This window comes from Pristiophorus japonicus, chromosome 22 (genome assembly GCF_044704955.1).
Source record: "Pristiophorus japonicus isolate sPriJap1 chromosome 22, sPriJap1.hap1, whole genome shotgun sequence".
In the NCBI taxonomy this organism is placed as follows: domain Eukaryota; kingdom Metazoa; phylum Chordata; class Chondrichthyes; family Pristiophoridae; genus Pristiophorus; species Pristiophorus japonicus.
Window position 1 is genome coordinate 29,163,100 of NC_091998.1, and position 20,888 is coordinate 29,183,987.

The window sequence follows — 20,888 nt, forward strand, 5'->3', positions numbered from 1 at the left end:
AAGGTGATCTCATTGAGGGGGATTGACAAGGTAGATGCTGAGAGGTTGTTTCCCCTGGCTGGAGTGTCTAGAACTAGCAGGTATAGTCTCAGGATAAGGGGTCGGCCATTTAAGATAGAGATGAGATGGAATTTCTTCACTCAGAGAGTTGTGAATCTTTGGAATTCTCTGCCCCAGAGGATTGGTGCAGGCTCGAAGGGCCGAATGGCCTACTCCTGTATCTATTTTCTACGTTTCTATGAACGTTCTCTGAACTGCCTCCACAGCAAGTATATCCTTTCGTAAATATGGAAACCAAAACTGCACGCAGTATTCCAGGTGTGGCCTCACCAATACCCTGTACAGCTGTAACAAGACTTCCCTGCTTTTATACTCCATCCCCTTTGCAATAAAAGCCAAGATTCCATTGGCCTTCCTGATCACTTGCTGTACCTGCATACTATCCCTTTTGTGTTTCATGCACAAGTACTCCCAGGTCCCGCTATACTGCAGCACTTTGCAATCTTTCTCCATTTAAATAATAACTTGCTCTTTGATTTTTTTTCTGCCACACTTTCCAACATTATGCTCCATCTGCCAAATTCTTGCCCATTCACTTAGCCTGTCTATGTCCTCCTGCAGCCTCTTTATGTCCTCCTCACACATTGCCCTTCCTCCCATTTTTGTATCGTCAGCAAACTTGGCTACATTGCACTCAGTCCCCTCTTCTAAGTCGTTAATATAGATAGTAAATAGTTGGGGTCCCAGCACTGATCCCTGTGGCACCCCACTCGTTACTGATTGCCAACCAGAGAATGAACCATTTACCCTGACTCTGTTTTCTGCCTTTCAGCCAATCTTCTATCCATGCTAATATATCCCCCCCCAACCACGTGAACTTTTATCTCATGCAGTAACCTTTTGTGTAGCACCTTGACAAAATGCCTTCTGGAAGTCCAAATACACCACATCCAATGGTTCCCCTTTATCCACCCTGTTCGTTACATCCCCAAAGAATTCCAGCAAATTTGTCAAACATAACTTCCCCTTCATAAATCCATGCTGACTTTGCCTGACCAAATTTTGCTTTTCCAAATGTCCTGTTACTGCTTCTTTAATAATGGACTCCAGTATTTTCCCAACCACAGATGTTAGGCTAACTGGTCTATAGTTTCCTGCTTTTTGTCTGCCTCCTTTTTTCAATAGGGGTGTTACATTTGCAGTTTTCCAATCTGCTGGGACCTCCCCAGAATCCAGGGAATTTTGGTAAATTACAACCAATGCATCCACAATCCCTGCCGCTACTTGTTTTAAGACCGTAAGATGCAAGCCATCAGGTCCAGGGGATTTATCTGCCTCTTTAGTCCCATTATCTTACTGAGCACCATCTCCTTAGTGATTGTGATTGTGTTAAGTTCCTCCCCCCCACCCCCCCAGCCATAGCCCCTTGACTATCCACTGTTGGAATATTGTTAGTGTCCTTTACCGTAAAGACTGATACAAAATATTTGTTCAGAGTTTCTGCCACCTTCATGTTCCCCATTACTAATTCCCTGGCCTCGTCCTCTAAGGGATCAACATTTACTTTAGCCACTCCTTTTTTTTTTTTCTTTTTAGATACCTAGAAACTCTTACTATCTGTCTCATTGACAAGCCCACACCTCCAGTGGTGAAGACTGAAGTGTCGGACTGGATTATGTGCTCAAGTCTGTGGTGTGGGGCTTGAACACATGACCTTCTGACTGAGGCGAGAGCACTACCATTGAATCAGGAAGTAGTGTGGATTATTCCATGTATGGAGGGGGTGTATGGGCTTTTCTATATATGGGTTTCTCTATATGGATACCATCTTGTCGGTTGTACATGTTTGCCTGTTTTGCAGAGGCAGAGTATTGTTTTCGTATAGCTTTCAGAACTTCTCAAACCCATCTCTTCGACCAAGCTATTGGTTGCTCCCCCTTCAACCTCTGTCGGCTGTGGCTCAGTTAGCAGCACCCTCGCCTGAGTCAGAAGGTTGTTGGTTCAAGTCCCACTCCAGAGACTTGAGCACACAAATCTCGGCCGACACTCCCAGTGCAGTGCTGAGGGAGTGCTGCACTGTCGGAAGTGCCGTCTTTTGGATGAGACGTTAAACCGAAGCCCCGCCTGCTCTCTCAAGTGGACGTAAAAGATCCCATGGCACTATTTCGAAGAAGAGCAGGAGAGTCCTGGCCAATATTTATCCCTCAATCAACATAACTAAAAAAAAAACAGATGATCTGGTCATTATCACATTGCTGTTTGTGGGAGCTTGCTGTGCACAAATTGGCTGCCGCGTTTTCGACATTACAACAGTGACTACACTTCAAAAGTAATTCATTGGCTGTAAGGTGCTTTGGTGGTTGTGAAAGGTGCTATATAAATGCAAGTCTTTCTTTCTTATTGCTACTTGTGAAGTTTCTTGGGATCAGCCATGATCTTATTGAATGGTGGTGCAGGCTCGAAGGGCCGAATGGCCTACTCCTGCACCTATTTTCTATGTTTCTATGGGACAGTGTTTACATTAAAGGTTCTGTAATAAATGCAAGTTGTTAATTCCTTTGAAGGAAAGTCATCATTAAAATCAACTGGTAGATCTAAAAGATTTGACCGATGGAAGTATACAAGGTTTTAAATGGTTTGGTTAAGGGCCATCTGAAGCATAACTTCAAATTCTGTCTACAACAACTTGCCTTTATATAGTGCCTTTAATGTAGTAAAACATCCCAAGATGCTTCACAGGAACGTTATCAAACAGAATTTGACACTGAGCTGCAAAAGGAGATATTGAGTCCCATGATCAAAAGCTTGTGCAGAGAGGTAGGTTTTTAGGAGCGTCTTAAAGGAGGAAAGAGAGATGGAGAGGTTTATGGAGGGAGTTCCAGAGCTTGGGGCCGAGGCAGCTGAAGGCACGGCCGCCAATGGTGGAGCGATTATAAACAGGGATGTGCAAGAGACCAATGTTAAAACATTAAAAGCAGAAAGCCTAGGCTAAAACTGCTGAAAAAGCGATTTAGTCCAAATTGCGGGGAGGCATTCACACAAAGCGATCGTTTTGAAGGTAAAAGGTTGGGAAGTGGTCTTCCACAGTGTCGGTGCTGGGACCACTGTGTCCACCATTTTCATAAATGACTTGTTCTCGGGAATTGGATGTAGAATTTCAGACAATATCAAATTGGGGGGGGGGAGCGGGTGTAGTTATTACAGAAGAGGACTGACAAGATACATGAAGATATTAATAAACCTGCAGAATGGGCGCATAATTTTCAAATTATCTTCAATATAGATCAGTGTGAGGGAGTACATTTTGGTACGAAACATAAGGAGGCCACATACTTCTTGAAAAGTAAGTGTCTGAGTGGGGTTGAGGAGCAGAGCAATCTGGGGATACCGATGCACAAATCACGAAATAGCAATGCAGGTTAATGAGGTACTACAAAGCATTGGGATTCATTTCTAGCGGGATGGAATTGAAAAGCAGGGAAGTTATATTAAACCTGTATTGGAACTTGGTTAGACCACACTTCGAGTACTGTGAATAGTTCTGGTCTCCATGTTACAAAAAGGCCATAGAGGCACTAGAAAAGGTGCACCAAGATTTACTCGAACGATACCAGACTTGAGAGGTTATACCCATCAGGAAATACTGAACAGGCTGGGTCTATTTTCCCTAGAACAGAGAAGACTGAGGGGTGACTTGATAGAGGTCTTTAAGATTATGAATGGGTTTGATCGAGTAAACGTAGAGATGATGTTTCTATTTGTGGGGAAGTCCAGAACTAGGGCCCGTCAATATAAGATAGCCACTAGCAAATTCAGAAGAACCTTCTTTACCCAGAGAATAGTGAGATGTGTAATTTACTACCAGTCGGAGTGTTTGAGGCGATTAGCATAGGTGCATTTAAGGGGAAGCTCGATAAGGGAGAAAGGAATAGAAGGATATGTTGATGGGGTGAGATGAAGAGGGGTGGGACGAGGCTCGTGTGGAACATAAACACCGGCACAGACCTGTTGGGCCGAATGGCCGTTTCTGTGCAGTAAATACTTTGTACGAAGCACTGTGGAAGAGCAAGGGAAACAGGGTAAATCGAGAAACTATTTCCATTGGTTGGGGATTCTGGGACTAGGGGGAATAGTTTTTAAAAAAAAAAGTGAAATTAGGAAACACTTCTGCACACAAAGGGCGGTAGAAGTTTGTAACTCTCTTCTGCAAACGGCTATTGAAGCTAGATCAATTAATTTAAAATTGGAGATTGATCGCTTTTGTTAACCAAAGGTATTGTGGGATATGGGCAAAAGGCAGGTATGGAGTTGGGTCGCAGATCAGCCATGATCACACTGAATGGCAGAACAGGCTCGAGGGGCTGAATGGCCCCCTGTTCCTATGGTCCTGTACACCCTGGGGAAGTTGCTGGCTGCCGATATGTTTTTCCAGATGTGTGTGCTGAATGCCCTCACTCTCTGTATTTCCCTTGTGATCTTGAGAAAGAAACAATAGCACAGATTCTTCTATTAAATCATAGCGTCGTGAAGATTCCATGCTAATGAGGTTAGCCAATATTAGCTGGAACCTTCAGCAATTTTCATACTTCCAGCGCGCTCGCCTGTAGTGACATGGGTTGCTAACTCTGGTTGGACATATTCCTGGAGATCCCATCACAGGACCTCCTCCTCCTCGCCAATACTGCCCTGCCCCTACGCTCCCGCCATTGGTCACCTGACCCACCCATCCTCGCGGAGTCCCGCCTTCCCACGGCCGATTGGAAAGCGAGCCGTCTCCGTTACCCGATTGCATGAGTCTTGACTGTCTGTCAAACAGCCCTTTTTTCAAGTCCAATATTTTTATAGCTAAAAAGTGAAATTGTTCAAAGAATTTTTGGAACCCCCCCCCCCACCCCACTCCACAATTATTTACCGTCCCTGTGATTTTTCACCGCAGTGTCCTGGAATCATAGAAATTTACGGCACAGAAGGAGGCCATTTGGCCCATCGTGTCTGTGCCGACCCACAGAGAGCTATCCAGCCAATCCCACTTTCCAGCTCTTGGTCCGTAGCCCTGCAGGTTACGGCACTTCAAGTCTTTAATTCCTGGAGACTCTGGGGGAATCCTGGAGGGTTGGCAACCCTAATTGACATCAATAAGAACATAAGAATTAGGAGTAAGCCATTCGGCCCCTCGAGCCTGCCCCGCCATTCAATAAAATCATGGCTGATCTTCTACCTCAACTCCACTTTCCTGCACTGTCCCCATATCCCTCGATTTCCTCAATCTTTAGAAATCTGTCGCTTCTTGAATATGCAATCCATTAACAAGCTCCTTATAAACAATAAAAAAAATAATGCTAGAAAGCACTCAGCAGGCCAGGCAGCAACTGTGCAGAGAAAAAAAACCCCGAGTTAACGTTTCAGGTCGATGACCTTTCATCAGACCCACTGAGTGTTTTCCAGCATTTACTGATTGAATTTCAGATTTCCGGCATTTTGCTCTTGTAAACAATTCCTGAATGATTGGACAATCGAGACTGGTTTACAAAGTGACGCTCCGTCAGCACAGACACAGCAGAGGAGCAGGGACTTAACATGGATTACATCAGAGATACGGGCCATTCGGCCCCACCAGTCCATGCCGGCGTTTATGCTCCACTCGAGCCTCCTCCCGTCTTTCCTCATCTAAATCTATCAGCATAACCCTCTATTCCCGTCTCTCGTATATGCTTGTCTAGCCTCCCCTTAAATGCATCCAAACTATTCTCTTCAACCACTCCCTGTGGCAGCGAGTTCCACATTCTCACCACTCTTTGGGTAAAGAAGTTTCTCCTGAATTCCCTATTGGATTTCTTGGTGACTCTTATATTGATGGCCTCTAGTTATGTTCTGCCCCACAAGTGGAAACATTCTCTCTGTATCCACTCTATCAAAACTTTTCATAATTTTAAAGATCTCTATTAGATCACCCTTCAACCTTTTTTCAAAAGGAAAGAGACCCAGCCTTTTCCTGATATGTATACCCTCGCATTTCTGGTATCATCCTTGTAAATCTTCTCTGCACCCTCTCCAGTGCCTCTATATCCTTTTTATAATATGGCGACCAGAACTGTATGCAGTGCTCCAAGTGTGATTTAACCAAGGTTCAATACAGATTTAGACTTGCCTACTTTTTAATTCTATACCTCTAGAGAAAAACCCTATTGATTGGTTTGCTTTTTATGGCGTTGCTAACCTGTGTCACAACTTTGTGATTTGTGTATTTGTTGTTTATTAACCATACAATCCAGTTTACCCACCCCCACATTTGAGATATTTATAGTCCCTTCCCTGTCAATCTCAGACCTTATTCCATCTCCTCTCACAGATGGGTTTCGCAGTTAACAAACACCTTATTCCAGCTGATTTGGAGAATCTGGTGTTTGGGGGGGTTTGAGTTGTGAGGTGGGGTATCACTGCCAATACCACCATCTTCCCCTTGAATCTGTGAAATGACAATGACCAGGGACTGAGACTGGAGCCGGACCCAAACCCCAGTTGCAGCGAGGCCTGGGCCGGACATCCCATTCTGTGTTTTATTGCAGACACTGGGGGAAAGGTGGATGCAGGCACTAGGCAAGGGATGGGTGCAGGCATTGGGCAAGGGATGGGTGCAGGCACTGGGGGAGAGGTGGATGCAGGCACTAGGCAAGGGATGGGTGCAGGCATTGGGCAAGGGATGGGTGCAGGCACTGGGGGAGAGGGGGGTGCAAACACTGGGTGAGGGATCAGCAGGCCGGGGCCATTGGATGGAGCAGCGTGCGGTGGCATACCACTGTAGGAAGCAGCGCGTGCTGCTGCAGGAGAGCGATGGCTATGAAGCCAGGTTGCTGATTGCACTGCGAGCAGGCACAGCAGGAGGGGCGAAGGAGCAGTGAGAGTCCGGGGCCCAGGAGAGGCGAGGGCCCAGGGGCAGCACACGCCAGCCCACACTACGATATGTGCATGCACTCGGTCTATGCAGCAGAGCTGGTCTCCAGTCGTCCTGGTTAATCCTTGCCACTAGACCAAGACCTAGTTCTGTCAAGCCCGTGTGGTGGCTGATGTGCAACGGTCACCACATGTTTAAAAAAATCCAAGCACAGGCATCTTCCACCCTTCAGGATGTAGTTCGGGATCTGGAATATTAGGTCCTTCATTGAAACACCTGTGAACTCATCGCTTTTTGGTGTGGAAGCAAGTCATCCTCGTTTCGAGGGACCGCCTATGATGATGATGACATTTGAAATGTGGAAGAACCAGTCTGCTGGCTTTTTGCTTTACATATTGTTTATTATTGCACTCCCACTGTTCCTCTCTCGAACATAAGAACATAAGAAATAGGAGCAGGAGTAGGCCATACGGCCCCTCGAGCCTGCTCCGCCCATTTAATATGATTTTGCCCACTCTCCATAAACCCTTATTGTTTAAGAAACGGTCTATTTCTGTCTTAAATTTATTCAATGTCCCAGCTTCCACAGCTCTCTGAGGCAGCGAATTCCACAGATTTACAACCCTCTGAGAAGAAATTTCTCCTCGTTTCAGTTTTAAATGGGTGGCCCCTTATTCTAAGATCATGCCCTCTAGTTCCAGTCTCCCCCATCAGTGGAAACATCCTCTCTGCATCCACCTTGTCAAGCCCCCTCTCAATCTTATAAGTTTCGATAAGATCACCTCTCATTCTTCTGAATTCCAATAAGTAGAGGCCCAACCGTCTCAACCTTTCCTCATAAGTCAACCCCCTCATCTCTGGAATCAACCTTGTGAACCTTCTCTGAATTGCCTTCAAAGCAAGTATATCCTTTCGTAAATATGGAAACCAAAATTGTACGCAGTATTCCAGGTGTGGTCCTCACCAATACCCTGTATAACTGTAGCAAGACTTCCCTGCTTTTATGCTCCATCCCCTTTGCAATAAAGGCCAAGATTTCATTGATCGCCTTGATCACTTGCTGTACCTGCATCCTAACCTTTTGTGTTTCATGAACAAGTACCCCCAGGAACTGCTGTACTGCAGCACTTTGCAATTTTTCTCCATTTAAATAATAACTTGCTCTTTGATTTTTTTCTGGCAAAGTGCATGACCTCACACTTTCCAACATTATATACTGAAACACAACAGTTATCCAGCTTCAAACACCATCACACACGAGTCTTTGACCATTCTACGATTATATTCCCTTCAGTTAAGGGAGAGACGCACAAGAGATGCCTTTAAGGGGAAGCTAGTAAGTACATGAGGGAGAAAGGACCCAGATATATTGATGGGATTGGATGAAGTAGGGTAGGAGGAGGCAGGCACATCAACATGGGCACAGACCTGTGGGCCGAATGGCCTGCCTTGGGCTGTACATTCTGTGTCATTGGTATCCATCAACAAGTGATGCCTGTGCACATAAAATAAGAAAATTCAGAGTGAGAAATGGTTAGATTGGGCGTAGTGTGTGTCTGAATTCCCAATGGAGGGGATGCATAGTTGATATAAATGCCCCCTTGTATGACTATTCCAGTGTGGATTTCCCTCATTCACCACCTGCTAATGTCTAAAGAAAGAAAGACTTTAATTTCTGTAGCACCTTTCACGACCTCGGAGCGTCCCAAAGCGCTTTGCAGCCAATGAAGTACTTTTGAAGTGTAGTCACTGTTGTAATGTAGGAAATGCGGCAGCCAGCTTAGCGCACAGCAAGCTCCCACAAACAGCAAGGTGATCTTTTTTTAAGTAATGGGTAAAATATTGGCCAGGACAGCGGGGATAACTCCCCTGCTCTTCTTCAAAATAGTGACATGGGATCTTTTATATTCACCTGCTCTAATGCCTCATCTGAAAGACGGCACCTCCGACTGTGCAGCACTGCCTCAGCACTGCACTGAGTGTCAGCCTAGATTTGGGATGCTTTAAAGTGCTGTATAAATGGAGTTCCATCAGGAATCTCACACTAAGCCCCTCCGGCCTTCTCCCACCACAACTCTCCCTCTCTCCTGATCCTACCAGGCCTCTGCCACTATGACTCTGTGATCCCTCCCCCTCCCACCAGGACACTCTGATCTGCCCAATGGCCTTTGAGACCAGGCAGTGATGATGCCGTTTGCCAACTTGTCACCACTCGCTCCCCAATCACACTGCTCCCTTCACCCTAACTGCTAAGTTGCTACGGATCTTCAAGTCAGCAAGGTTTGTGAAACAATCGCTCATCGTATCCAGATCTTGGGCCTGAATGTAATTGTAATTTAAAATAATCTAACTTTAATAGAATTATAGAATGGTTACAGCGCAGGAGGAGGCCATTCGGCCCGTTGAGCCCACTCCGGCTCTCTGCAAGAGCACTTCAGCCAGTCCCACTCCCCCTCGCCCTGCAAATTTTTTCCTTCAGGCATTTACCCAACTCTCTTTTTTGAAAGCCACGATTGAGTCTGCCTCCACCACCCTCTCAGGCAGTGCATTCCAGATCCTAACCACTCGCTGCGTAAAAAGGGTTTTCCTCACGTCACCTTTGGTTCTTCTGCCAATCGCCTTAAATCTGTGTCCTCACTGTGACCTCAGCTTCTCCATATAACTGAAGTCCTTCATCCCTGGAACCATTCTCGTAAATCTTCTCTGCGTCCTTTCCAAGGCCTTCACATCCTTCCTCAAGTGCGGTGCCCAGAATTGGACACAACACTCCAGTTGAGGCCGAACCAGTGTTTTATAAAGGTTCATCATAACTTCCTTGTTTTTGTACTCTCTGCCTATATTTATGAAGCCCAGGATCCCGTATGCTTTTTTAACCGCTTTCTCAACCTGCCTTGCCACCTTTAACGATTTGTGCACATATACCCCCAGGTCTCTGTTCATACACCTCCCTTTAGAATTGTACCCTTTAGTTTATATTGCCTCTCCTCATTCTTCCTACCAAAATATATCACTTCTCACTTTTCTGCATTAAACTTCATCTGCCATATGTCCACCCATTTCACCAGCCTGTCGGTGTCCTCTTGAAGTCTATCACTATCCTCCTCCCTATGTCATCTGCAAATTTTGAAATTGTGCCCTGTACACCCAAGTCTAAGTCATTTATATACATCAAGAAAAGCAGTGGTCCTAGTACCAGCCCCTAGGGAACACCACTGTTTACCTTCCTCCAGTCTGAGAAACAACCATTCACCACCACTCTGTTTCCTGTCACTTAACCAATTTCATGTGTAAGATGCACTGCAGCAACTCGCCAAGGTTTCTTCAGCAGCACCTCCTAAACCCGCGACCTCTACCACCTAGAAGGACAAGGGCAGTAGGTGCTTGGGAACACCACCACCTCTTGGTTCACCTCCAAGTCACACACCATCCTAACTAGGAAATATTTCGCCATTCCTTCATCGCTGGGTCAAAATCCTGGAACTCCTTCCCTAACAGCACTGTGGGAGTACCTTCACCACATGGACTGCAGCGGTTCAAGAAGGCGGCTCACCACCACCTTCTCACGGCACTTAGGGATGGGCAATAAATGCCGGCCTTGGCAGTGATGCCATACCCCAGAACAAATAAAATAAATATCCTAAAAACAAACGTTCACCACGACTCACTGTTTCCTGTCACTTAGCCAATTCCATATCCACTGCCACTGTCCCTTTTATTCAATGTTTTTTTTTTACTTTGCTGGCAAGCCTATTATGTGGCACTTCATCAAACGCCTTTTGGAAATCCATGTACACCACGTCAACTGCATTTCCCTCATCAACCCTCTCTGTTACCTCATCAAAAAACTCAAATCAAGTTGGTTAACCTTGATTTGCCTTTAACAAATCCGTGCTAGCTTTCCTTAATTAATTCACGCTTGTCCAAGTGATTGTTAATTTTGTCCTGGATTATCGTTTCTAAAAGTTTCCCCACTCCCGAGGTTAAACTGACTGCACCCTTTTTTGAACAAGGGTGTGACATTTGCAATTCTCCATCCTCTATAACCACCCCTGTATCCAAGTTAAACAATTATGGCCAGTATCTCTGCAATTTCCACCTTTACTTCCTTCAGCATCCTAGGATGCATCCCATCCGGTCCTGGTGACTTATCTACTTTAAATACAGCCAGCCTTTCTAGTACCTCCTCTTTATCAATTTTTATCCCATCCAATATCTCCACTACCTCCTCTTTCACTTAGAGTTTAGCAGCATCTTCCTTGGTAACGACAAGATTCAAAGTATTCATTTAGTATTTCAGCCATGTCCTCTGCCTCCATGCGTAGGTCTCATTTTGGTCCCAAATCGGTCCCACCCCTCCTCTTACGATCCATTTATTATTTATATGCCTATAGAAGACCTTTGAATTCCCTTTTATGTTAGCTGCCAATCTATTCTCATACTCCATCTTTGCCCCTCATTTCCTTTTTCACTTCCCCTCTGAACTTTCTATATTCAGCCTGGTTCCTACGTATTCTCGACAATGTCAAGCTCGCTCTTTTGCTGCTGCTTCTTACTCTCTCTCTTTCGTCACCTACCTTTGGTTGTCCTACCTTTCCCCCTCATGGGAATGTACCTCGACTGCACCCGAACCATCTCCTCCAAAGGCAGCCCATTGTTCCATCACAGTTTTGCCTGCCAATCTTTGATTCCAATTTACCTGGGCCAGGTCCGTTCTCAACCCACTGAAATTGGCTTTCCTCCAATTTAGTATTTTTGCTGTAGATTGCTCCCTGTCCTTTTCCATAGCTAATCTAAACCTTATGATACTATGATCACTGTTCCCTAAATGTTCCCCTACTGACACTTGCTCCACTTGACCTACCTCATTCCCCAGAACCAGATCCAGCAATGCCTCCTTCCTCAGCGGGCTGGAAACATACTGATCAAGAAAGTTCTCCTGAACACACTTCAGAAATTCTTCGCCCTCTCTGCCCTTTACACGGTTAATATCCCCGTCTATATTAGGATAATTGAAGACCCTTTTATCACTATTCTATAGTTCTTGCACCTCTCTGTAATTTCCCTGCAAATTTCCTCCTCTATATCATTCCCACTCGTTGGCGGCCTATTAGAATACACCTAGTAATGTAACGGCACCTGTATTATTTCTCAACTCTGATCAAATAGATTCTGTCCTTGACCCCTCCAGAACATCCTCTCTCTTAAGCACTGTAATCTTCTTCTTCTTATTATTATTCTTCTGTAATGCCACCACACCTCCTTTCTTTCCTGAACACCTTATATCCAGGAATATTTAGTACCCAATCTTGTCATTTTTGGAGCCAAGTCTCAATTATTGCAACAACATCATATCCCCATCTGCAGCTCACCAACCTTATTTACCACACTTCGTGCATTCACATACATGCACTGTAAACCTATCTTAAACTTTCTTGTATTCTCTCTTAGTCTGATCCCACCTAATAGCGTACTATTTCTTACTCGAGTGCTATCTGTCTCTCCCAGTCCTTTGTGCACTTTGTTTCTCCTTTCTAATCCTCCATCCTGGTGCCTATTCCCATTTGTCTTCACTTCAATCACTCAACACATCGTTGCTGAGTAATCTGACACAATAACTATTGACACTGCAGCCGGCATGCATCATTGATGGCATCACAATGACTACTGACACATTGTGATTTAGTGGTTAAAGTTAGGGGTAAGTGGTCAGAGGTTTGGGGTTTAGATTAGGGAATAAAGGTTAGGGTTAGGGATTAGTGGTTAAGGTTAGGGGATAGTGGTTAGGGGTTAAAGATGGTAGTTAAGGTTGGTGGTTAGGGATAAGGATTCAGGGTTAAGGTTGGTGGTTAGTGGTTAGGATCAGGCCAACATCCGCAGTATTGAAGCACTGACCACACTCGACCAGCTTCGCTGGGCAAGCCACATTGATGGCATGCCCGACACGAGACTCCTAAAGGAAATGCTCTACTCGGAGCTCCGACACGGCAAGTGAACCCCAGGTGGGCAGAGGAAACGTTTCAAGGACACTCTCAAAGCCTCCCTGATAAAATGCAATATCCCCATCGACACCTGTGAGTCCCTGGCCAAAGACCACCCTAAGTGGAGGAAGTGCATCCGGGAGGGCGTTGAGCACCTCGAGTCTCGTCGCCGAGAGCATGCAGAAATCAAGCACGGACAGTGGAAGGAGCGTGCGGCAAACCTGTCCCACCCACTCTCTCCTTCAACCACTGTCTGTCCCACCTGTGACAGAGACTGTAATTCCCGTATTGGACTGTACAGTTCAGAACTCGCTTTTCGAGTGGAAGCAAGTCTTCCTCGATTTCGAGGGACTGCCTGTGATGAGTGGTAAGTGATTAGGGATAGGAGTTGGGAGTTAATGTTAGTGATTAGTGGTTAAGTTTAAGGGTTGGGGTTAAGGTTAGTGATTAACATTAGAAATTGCTCTCGTCAACCCCATTACCACTGGACACACTGGAACAGTAAAGGTATCCAAGTTACCATGTCTGGTTTAGCTTCTGTGTTATTGTGCGAATGTAATGTGGAGATGTAGCTCCTCCCAGCACAGGCAGAATGATTACTGTGGGTCCCTTTAGCATGTTCCTGCCTCTGACTGCAATCACTGCTAATTGGAATTCCCCCGAGGGATGAGTATTTAAATGTTTTTTAGCAGCCGCAATTAAAGTCTTGTTTTCCCGATTCATTCGACAAATCAGGAACAGCTTCCAATCGTGTTTACTGCACAAAAATTAAAAAAATTCAGTGTTTGCTGTTTGTGCACAGAATCAACGTTTTTTGCATCTGTATATCTGTATATCTGTTTAGCTTGCTGGTGTAAGGCTGAGTGACCTTGGCCATAGATTCTTAATTCGGAGCAACCAGCTTTTATTAAAAAAAACTTAGCACCCTTGCGCCAAGAAAACAACGATATTTAATACCCTGAAGGTGTTGGACTGAGGCATCCCTTTAGTCCTCGTGGAATGTGGCGATTAATTACACAATTGGCAATTGCTCTCGAGGGATACTGCACGCTGAAACACGAAGTATCCGAGAATTCAAGAACCAGTTACAGCTCGGGTCCCCCACCCTCCCAGAGTGTCCAGGGGTCCTTGGGAATGGGAGATGGATCTTCCGGGCACTGCTGCTAGAAACCCAGGAGAAGAATTGTGCTTGGGCTTTGAGCCATGTGCTTTGTGCCTGGGGTTTGTGCCCATGTACTTCCTTTGCATAATCTGGGCAGCTTCCCAGTTCTCGGAAATCCTCGCTCAAAACCGTGAGCAAAGGCACTCTGTTACAGGGGACCGAACAATTATAAGGTAAATGTAATATTTTCAGATAAGCGTCACTTGATCAGACCTCCAGAAATATGTCCAACCAGAGTTGGCAGCCCTGACTGGCAGAGTGTGTGGGACTGGAACGGATGGGACTCGAGTGGCGTTGACAAACATCCACATCGCTCGTTCTGCCTGGGACATTCGTGGCATCTGTTGTTCACTCCCCTCTCCATTCAGCCTCGAGCTCTGGAATTCCCACCCTAAACCTCGCTACCTCTGTTTCCTAATGAATAAGACTCTTAAAACCTACCTCTCTGACTAAGCTTTTGGCCACCTGTCCTAATATGTCCTCTGGCTTGATGTCAATTTCTGTCTGATAACGCTCCTGTGAAGCACCTTGGGACGTTTTGCTGGAGTAATACCGAGAAAATAGTGAATCCCATTTTGTCGACCTCTGGATAATCGAGCAGAATGTTGATCCATTCTCTCACCCTATCCCCTCAGCTCACTGTTCAGGAGTCATTCTGCCCTTCTGACCTTCACCAGGTGACCTATCTCCAACTACCAATGAATGAATGAGAGGGGAGTCTGGAATCTGCTAAACAATTTGTGACTGGACTTGGCTTCATAGGGATGATGGGTCTCAGACTCATTTATGTCTTCATTCCGCGTTTAAATACACACTTGACTCATGCTTCACACTCTGCTCAGATTACCATAATAGAGGCTGAATATTCTCGCTTACGTCAGCCCTGGCTCAGTGGGTGGCATTTTTGCCTCTAAGTCAGAAGGTTGTGGGTTCAGAACCCTCTCCAGAGGCCTGAGTGCAAGAATCTAGGCTGATGCTCCAATGCAGTGCTGAGGAAGTGCTGCACTGTCGGAGGTGCCGCCTTTCAGGTGAGACGTTAAACTGAGGCCTGTCTGCTCTCTCAGGTGAACATAAAAGATCCCATGGCACTATTTTAAAGAAGAGCAGGCGAGTTATCCCCTGTATCCTGGCCAATATTTATCCCACATTACAACAGTGACTACACTCCAAAAGTATTTAATTGGCTGTAAAGCGCTTTGAGACGTCCGGTGGTTGTGAATAGCGCTATGTAAATTCAGATTAATTTTTTTGCTAGCGCTCTCGCTCTCTCCTACTCTCTCTCGTTCCTCTCTCTCGCCGCCTTCTCTCTCTCTCCTCTCTCGCCGCCTCTCCTTCTTCTCTCTCTCTTTCTCTCTCTTTCTCCCCTTCTCTCTCTCTCAACATCACTAAAGCAGATTACCTGCTGTTTGTAGGAGCTTACTGTGCAAAAAATCGCTGCTGCGGTTCTTGCATTACACCAGTGACTACGCTTCAAAAGTCCTTCACTGGCCGTAAAGCGGTTTAGGACATCCTGCGGTTGTGCAAGGCGCTATAGAAATGCAAGTCTTTGATTTGTTTCTGTTGCGATGTCCCAAAATGTGGGCGCTTGTGGCTGCAGATTCACCGTGACGATCGCTCCTTCCTGTGCTCAGGTAATGTTGCTGCGCAGGGCCCAAAGCGACAGGTTTTGTTTTTCGGCAAGTATTGTTTTGGATCAGGAATGTTTACTCAGGAAGACTAACGTGGCACACTTTTCCCTTGCAGAATGAGAAGCCTCTGGCCCATTCTACCAGCCGTTCCAGCAACATCTCAAAGGTACGTGCCGATTTTCCGACGAGGCCCGGTTTTTGACCTACCGCTGAACGATATATTGCAAGCTGCTCTGTGATAATTAAGGTCATTTTATTCTAAGCCGCCGTTGCTGTTGCAGCTTTATTTACAGAGCGCTCTCGCTGTGCAAGACTCCTGATTATTATTCCCTTCGATTAGAAGCCCTGACTCTCATGAGCATGAAAGCAGCATCTTAACGTTCTGCTGATTGATTTGACAGGCAGACCACAGCATTAAAGTAATTGCTGATTAATACCGTCCACGGCATTCAAACCATTAAGAGGGGGCCATTTCATCAGTGCTGTCACAAGTGGACATGCTGCACGGGGAAAATACCATTTCTAAAACTTGCTGACATCACAGTTTTTAGTTCCTGTTTGGACAGACCCAGGGCAGCAAATGGAACCCGTGAGATCCACAATGAGCGGAGATTCAAAGATTACTATCCAAAACCTTTATTGGGACAGGAGGAGGCCATTCAGCCCCCTTCAGTTAGATCATGCCTGATCCGTATCTTAACCCCCATCTCCCAGCCTGGGTTCCGTAACCCTCAGTACCCTGACCCCACACTGCTACCCTGTCTTCCTCCTGATTTACATTGGGTGCCAACAGTCATGGGGAGCCTGCAGTTTATTCACTTGCCTCGGCACACTCGATCGCTCAGTTCTGATCTCCTTTCTTTCAGGATTATAGCAAATTTGATAATGTTGTTAAATTTTTCGATTCACTCTTGGGCTTTGGATGTCACTGGCATTTATTGGCCATCTCCAGTTGCCGTCTTCAGACGGCTGTTAGGAGTCAGCCATATTGGTGTGGGATGAGAGGCATGAATAGGCTGGATTGGTAAGGACAGCACGCTTGCAGGACATTAGTGAACCAATCCAATTTATGGCATTCCGACCGCTTCAACACCAGTTTTCCCCCAAAAAACTAATTTCCAGCTTTATTCTAAGCTGAGTTCAAGTTCACAAACTGCTCTGGTGGGATTTAAACTCGCGTTGCACTGGGTTACTGATCCAGCAATATGGCCACTACACCATGGTACTCCTTGTGGTTTTCCTGTCTGCGGCCTGGTGCTTCACCACAGGCCAGTGCCCACCTGAGGCCTGGAGCCATACTGCAGCCTGGAGTCTCAGACGAAATTGCTCCTTGACCATCATCCTCCATCGCAGGCAGTCCCTCGGGGTCGAGGATGACTTGTTTCCACACTCAGAATTAGCACTCGGGCGACGACTGAACTCATTTTAAATGGTGGACGATGCCTGTGCATGCATTCTGTTAACATGGGGTGACCTTTGCACACCAGCCACCACACGGGCGGGACGGAGCAAGGTCTTGGTCCACAGAAAGTAAGCGCACTTACTGATGTTGACCTTCTTTACTCCAATCCGTGGGGCGCATCTTGCGCCGATATTCGCCTCTGTCGTCTCTTTCCGTTCGGGGCGGTGCTGAGGGGTGGAAGTGCTTTCGGTCGGGTCGGCCGCCCCGATGAGTCGTCAGTGCCGTGTTGCCACGTCACAACGCCCCCCCCCCCCCCCCTTCAGTTAAAGGGGAGGGCCTCTGCGGGCTCAGCATGGGGCTTAGTTGGGGCCCATTTGGGCCACCAGGGAGGGTTTTGGCCGGGCCAGCAGCCCGCTACCCAAGGGGGAGTGTCGGGCCGACCTCGGAGTGGGCAGACAATTAAAATAAAATGGAGGCACCGGCAGCACGAGCTCCACTTTAAGGCCGGACGCGCCGCCCAGCCTCTCTTGGCTTCCCGCAGGGGAAAGCTGTCGGAGGTACCGACCGGCTGCTCCGGTGGGGCAATTCCACACTGGCGTCGGAAAGGGGGCCGCCGCGGAAACCCGTTCCCGGCCCGGGGTTGGCCCATCCGCCTGCCCCCGCTCGGTGAGGCACTGTCCGCTCCAGTACCGACGCCTTACAGGGCCTTAAAAACCCAGCCATCACATTCCCAGGCCTGCAGGTTCAAGATCTTCCCACCATTCACTAAATTCACCAAGTATTTATCTAATCTGTTTATGGGGGAGTGGGTGCAGCGGGGGTGGTGGAGATAAAGTTGAGATTTATCTGACAATTCTGTCAATGATCCTGGAGGAGCTCAGGGAATCAAACTGGCAGGGTCAATATTTCCTGCTGCAGCCTACTCCTTTTTTTAAAAGGTCACATTTCTATTGTATTCAGTGAGAGAACCAACCACCTATTGTACTCCGATAATATAACGTCTCAAACCTGGGGAAAAATCTCTAGTGATTTGAGATCTGTATCTATAAACTACACAATCAAGTCAAAGCATTGTGCAACTCAAGGGCCTGATATTCTTCACACACATTTGAATCAGAATCACTTAAAGTATTGAACACTGCTGGCAAGCACGTCATCGCCTATTCTCCAGCTGCCTTAGCTGGGTGGTCCTTGAGTTTGTTCATTCGTGCGTCAATAGACCTGACTTTCGGACTGGCTGATGGAGCTATCGCCCAGATTCTATTTTAGACTGAGTCACACAGTCCTTGCAGCCACAAGCGGCGTAGTGCCTGTGTGGTTCCATCAGGCATCTGTTCACTCTTCCATTTGCAAGAGATCTTTCCTTTTAACTTGGTCCCCTTTATCATTTCTGCACCCTTCCCCCCCCCCCCTCCTTGATTTCATCGTCCCATCATTGGTGGCCGTGCCTTCAGCCGTCGAGGCCCCAAGCTGTCGAATTCCCTCCTGATTCACCTCTCTGCCTCACCCTCCTCCTTTAAAACCACATTAAAGACATCCTTGTATTGGGCCAATGGGCACTAGGCTTGCAAACTCTGATTAGTTCCTGAAGGTATCATCACATGACCTCGCACCTCCACCTCGCCCTCTCCATACTGCCATTGGCCGCCTGACATGTCCAGCAGTGCATCTTGTAGATGGTACACACTGCAGCCATGGTGCGCCGGTGGTGGAGTGAGTGAATGTTTTAAGGTGGTGGATGGGGTGCCAATCAAGCAGTCAGCTTTATCCTGGATGGTGTCGAGCTTCTTGAGTGTTGTTGGAACTGCACTCATCCAGGCAAGTGGAGAGTATTCCATCATACTTGTGCCTTGTAGATGGTGGAAAGGCTTTGGGGAGTCAGGAGGTGAGACACTCGCTGCAGAATACCCAGCCTCTGACCTGCTCTTGTTGTCGCAGTATTTATGTGGCTGGTCCGATTAAGCTTCTGGTCAATGGTGACCCCCAGGATGTTGATGGTGTTGAATATCAAAGGGAGGTGGTTAGACTCTCGCTTGTAGGAGATGGTCATTGCCTGGCACTTGTGTGGTACAAATGTTACTTGCCACATTAGCCCAAGCCTAAATATCGTCCAGGTGTTGCTGCATGCGGGCGTGGACTGCTCCATTATCTGAGGAGTTGCGAATGGAACTGAACACTGAGCAATCATCAGCGAACATCCCCACTTCTGACCTTATGATGGAGGGAAGGTCATTGATGAAGCAGCTGAAGATGGTTGGGCCTAGGATACTGCTCTGAGGAACATAGAAACATAGAAACATAGAAAATAGGTGCAGGAGCAGGCCATTCAGCCCTTCTAGCCTGCACCGCCATTCAATGAGTTCATGGCTGAACATGCAACTTCAGTACCCCCTTCCTGCTTTCACGCCATATCCCTTGATCCCCCGAGTTGTAAGGACTTCATCTAACTCCCTTTTGAATATATTTAGTGAATTGGCCTCAACTACTTTCTGTGGTAGAGAATTCCACAGGTTCACCACTCTCTGGGTGAAGAAGTTTCTCCTTATCTCGGTCCTAAATGGCTTACCCCTTATCCTTAGACTGTGACCTCTGGTTCTGGACTTCCCCAACATTGGGAACATTCTTCCTGCATCCAACCTGTCCAAATCCGTCAGAATTTTAAACGTTTCTATGAGGTCCCCTCGCACTCTTCTGAACTCCAGTGAATACAAGCCCAGTTGATCCAGTCTTTCTTGATAGGTCAGTTCCACCATCCCGGGAATCAGTCTGGTGAATCTTCGCTGCACTCCCTCAATAGCAAGAATGTCCTTCCTCAAGTTAGGAGACCAAAACTGTGCACAATACTCCAGGTGTGGCCTCACCAAGGCCCTGTACAACTGCAGCAACACCTCCCTGCCCCTGTACTCAAATCCCCTCGCTATGAAGGCCAACATGCCATTTGCTTTCTTAACCGCCTGCTGTACCTGCATGCCAACCTTCAATGACTGATGTACCATGACACCCAGGTCTCGTTGCACCTTCCCTTTTCCTAATCTGTCACCATTCAGATAATAGTCTGTCTCTCTGTTTTTACCACCAAAATGGATAACCTCACATTTATCCACATTATACTTCATCTGCCACGCATTTGCCCACTCACCTAACCTATCCAAGTCACTCCGCAGCCTCATAGCATCCTCCTCGCAGCTCACACTGCCACCCAACTTAGTGTCATCCGCAAATTTGGAGATACGACATTTAATTCCCTCGTCTAAATCATTAATGTACAATGTAAACAGCTGGGGCCCCAGCACAGAACCCTGCGGTACCCCACTAGTCACTGCCTGCCATTCCGAAAAGTACCCATTTACTCCTACTCTTTGCTTCCTGTCTGACAACCAGTTCTCAATCCACGTCAGCACACTACCCCCAATCCCATGTGCTCTAACTTTGCACATTAATCTCCTGTGTGGGACCTTGTCGAAAGCCTTCTGAAAGTCCAAATATACCACATCAACTGGTACTCCTTTGTCCACTTTATTGGAAACATCCTCAAAAAATTCCAGAAGATTTGTCAAGCATGATCTCCCTTTCACAAATCCATGCTGACTTGGACCTATCATGTCACCATTTTCCAAATGCGCTGCTATGACATCCTTAATAATTGATTCCATCATTTTACCCACTACTGAGGTCAGGCTGACCGATCTATAATTCCCTGCTTTCTCTCTCCCTCCTTTTTTAAAAAGTGGGGTTACATTGGCTACCCTCCACTCGATAGGAACTGATCCAGAGTCAATGGAATGTTGGAAAATGACTGTCAATGCATCCGCTATTTCCAAGGCCA

General features: G+C 46.6%; 1 protein-coding gene across 2 annotated transcripts in view; it reads left to right on the forward strand.

Moving 5' to 3' along the window:
• The window catches only part of marchf8 (membrane-associated ring finger (C3HC4) 8), a 61,407-nt gene that overhangs the window by 18,462 nt on the left and 22,057 nt on the right, over positions 1-20,888 (forward strand). For both annotated transcript variants that reach the window (XM_070865421.1, XM_070865420.1), the window contains exon 2: positions 15,776-15,826. In XM_070865421.1, coding sequence (XP_070721522.1) covers positions 15,777-15,826 — 50 coding nt within the window. In that variant the 5' untranslated portion in view covers position 15,776. The remainder of the gene's footprint in view (positions 1-15,775; positions 15,827-20,888) is intronic.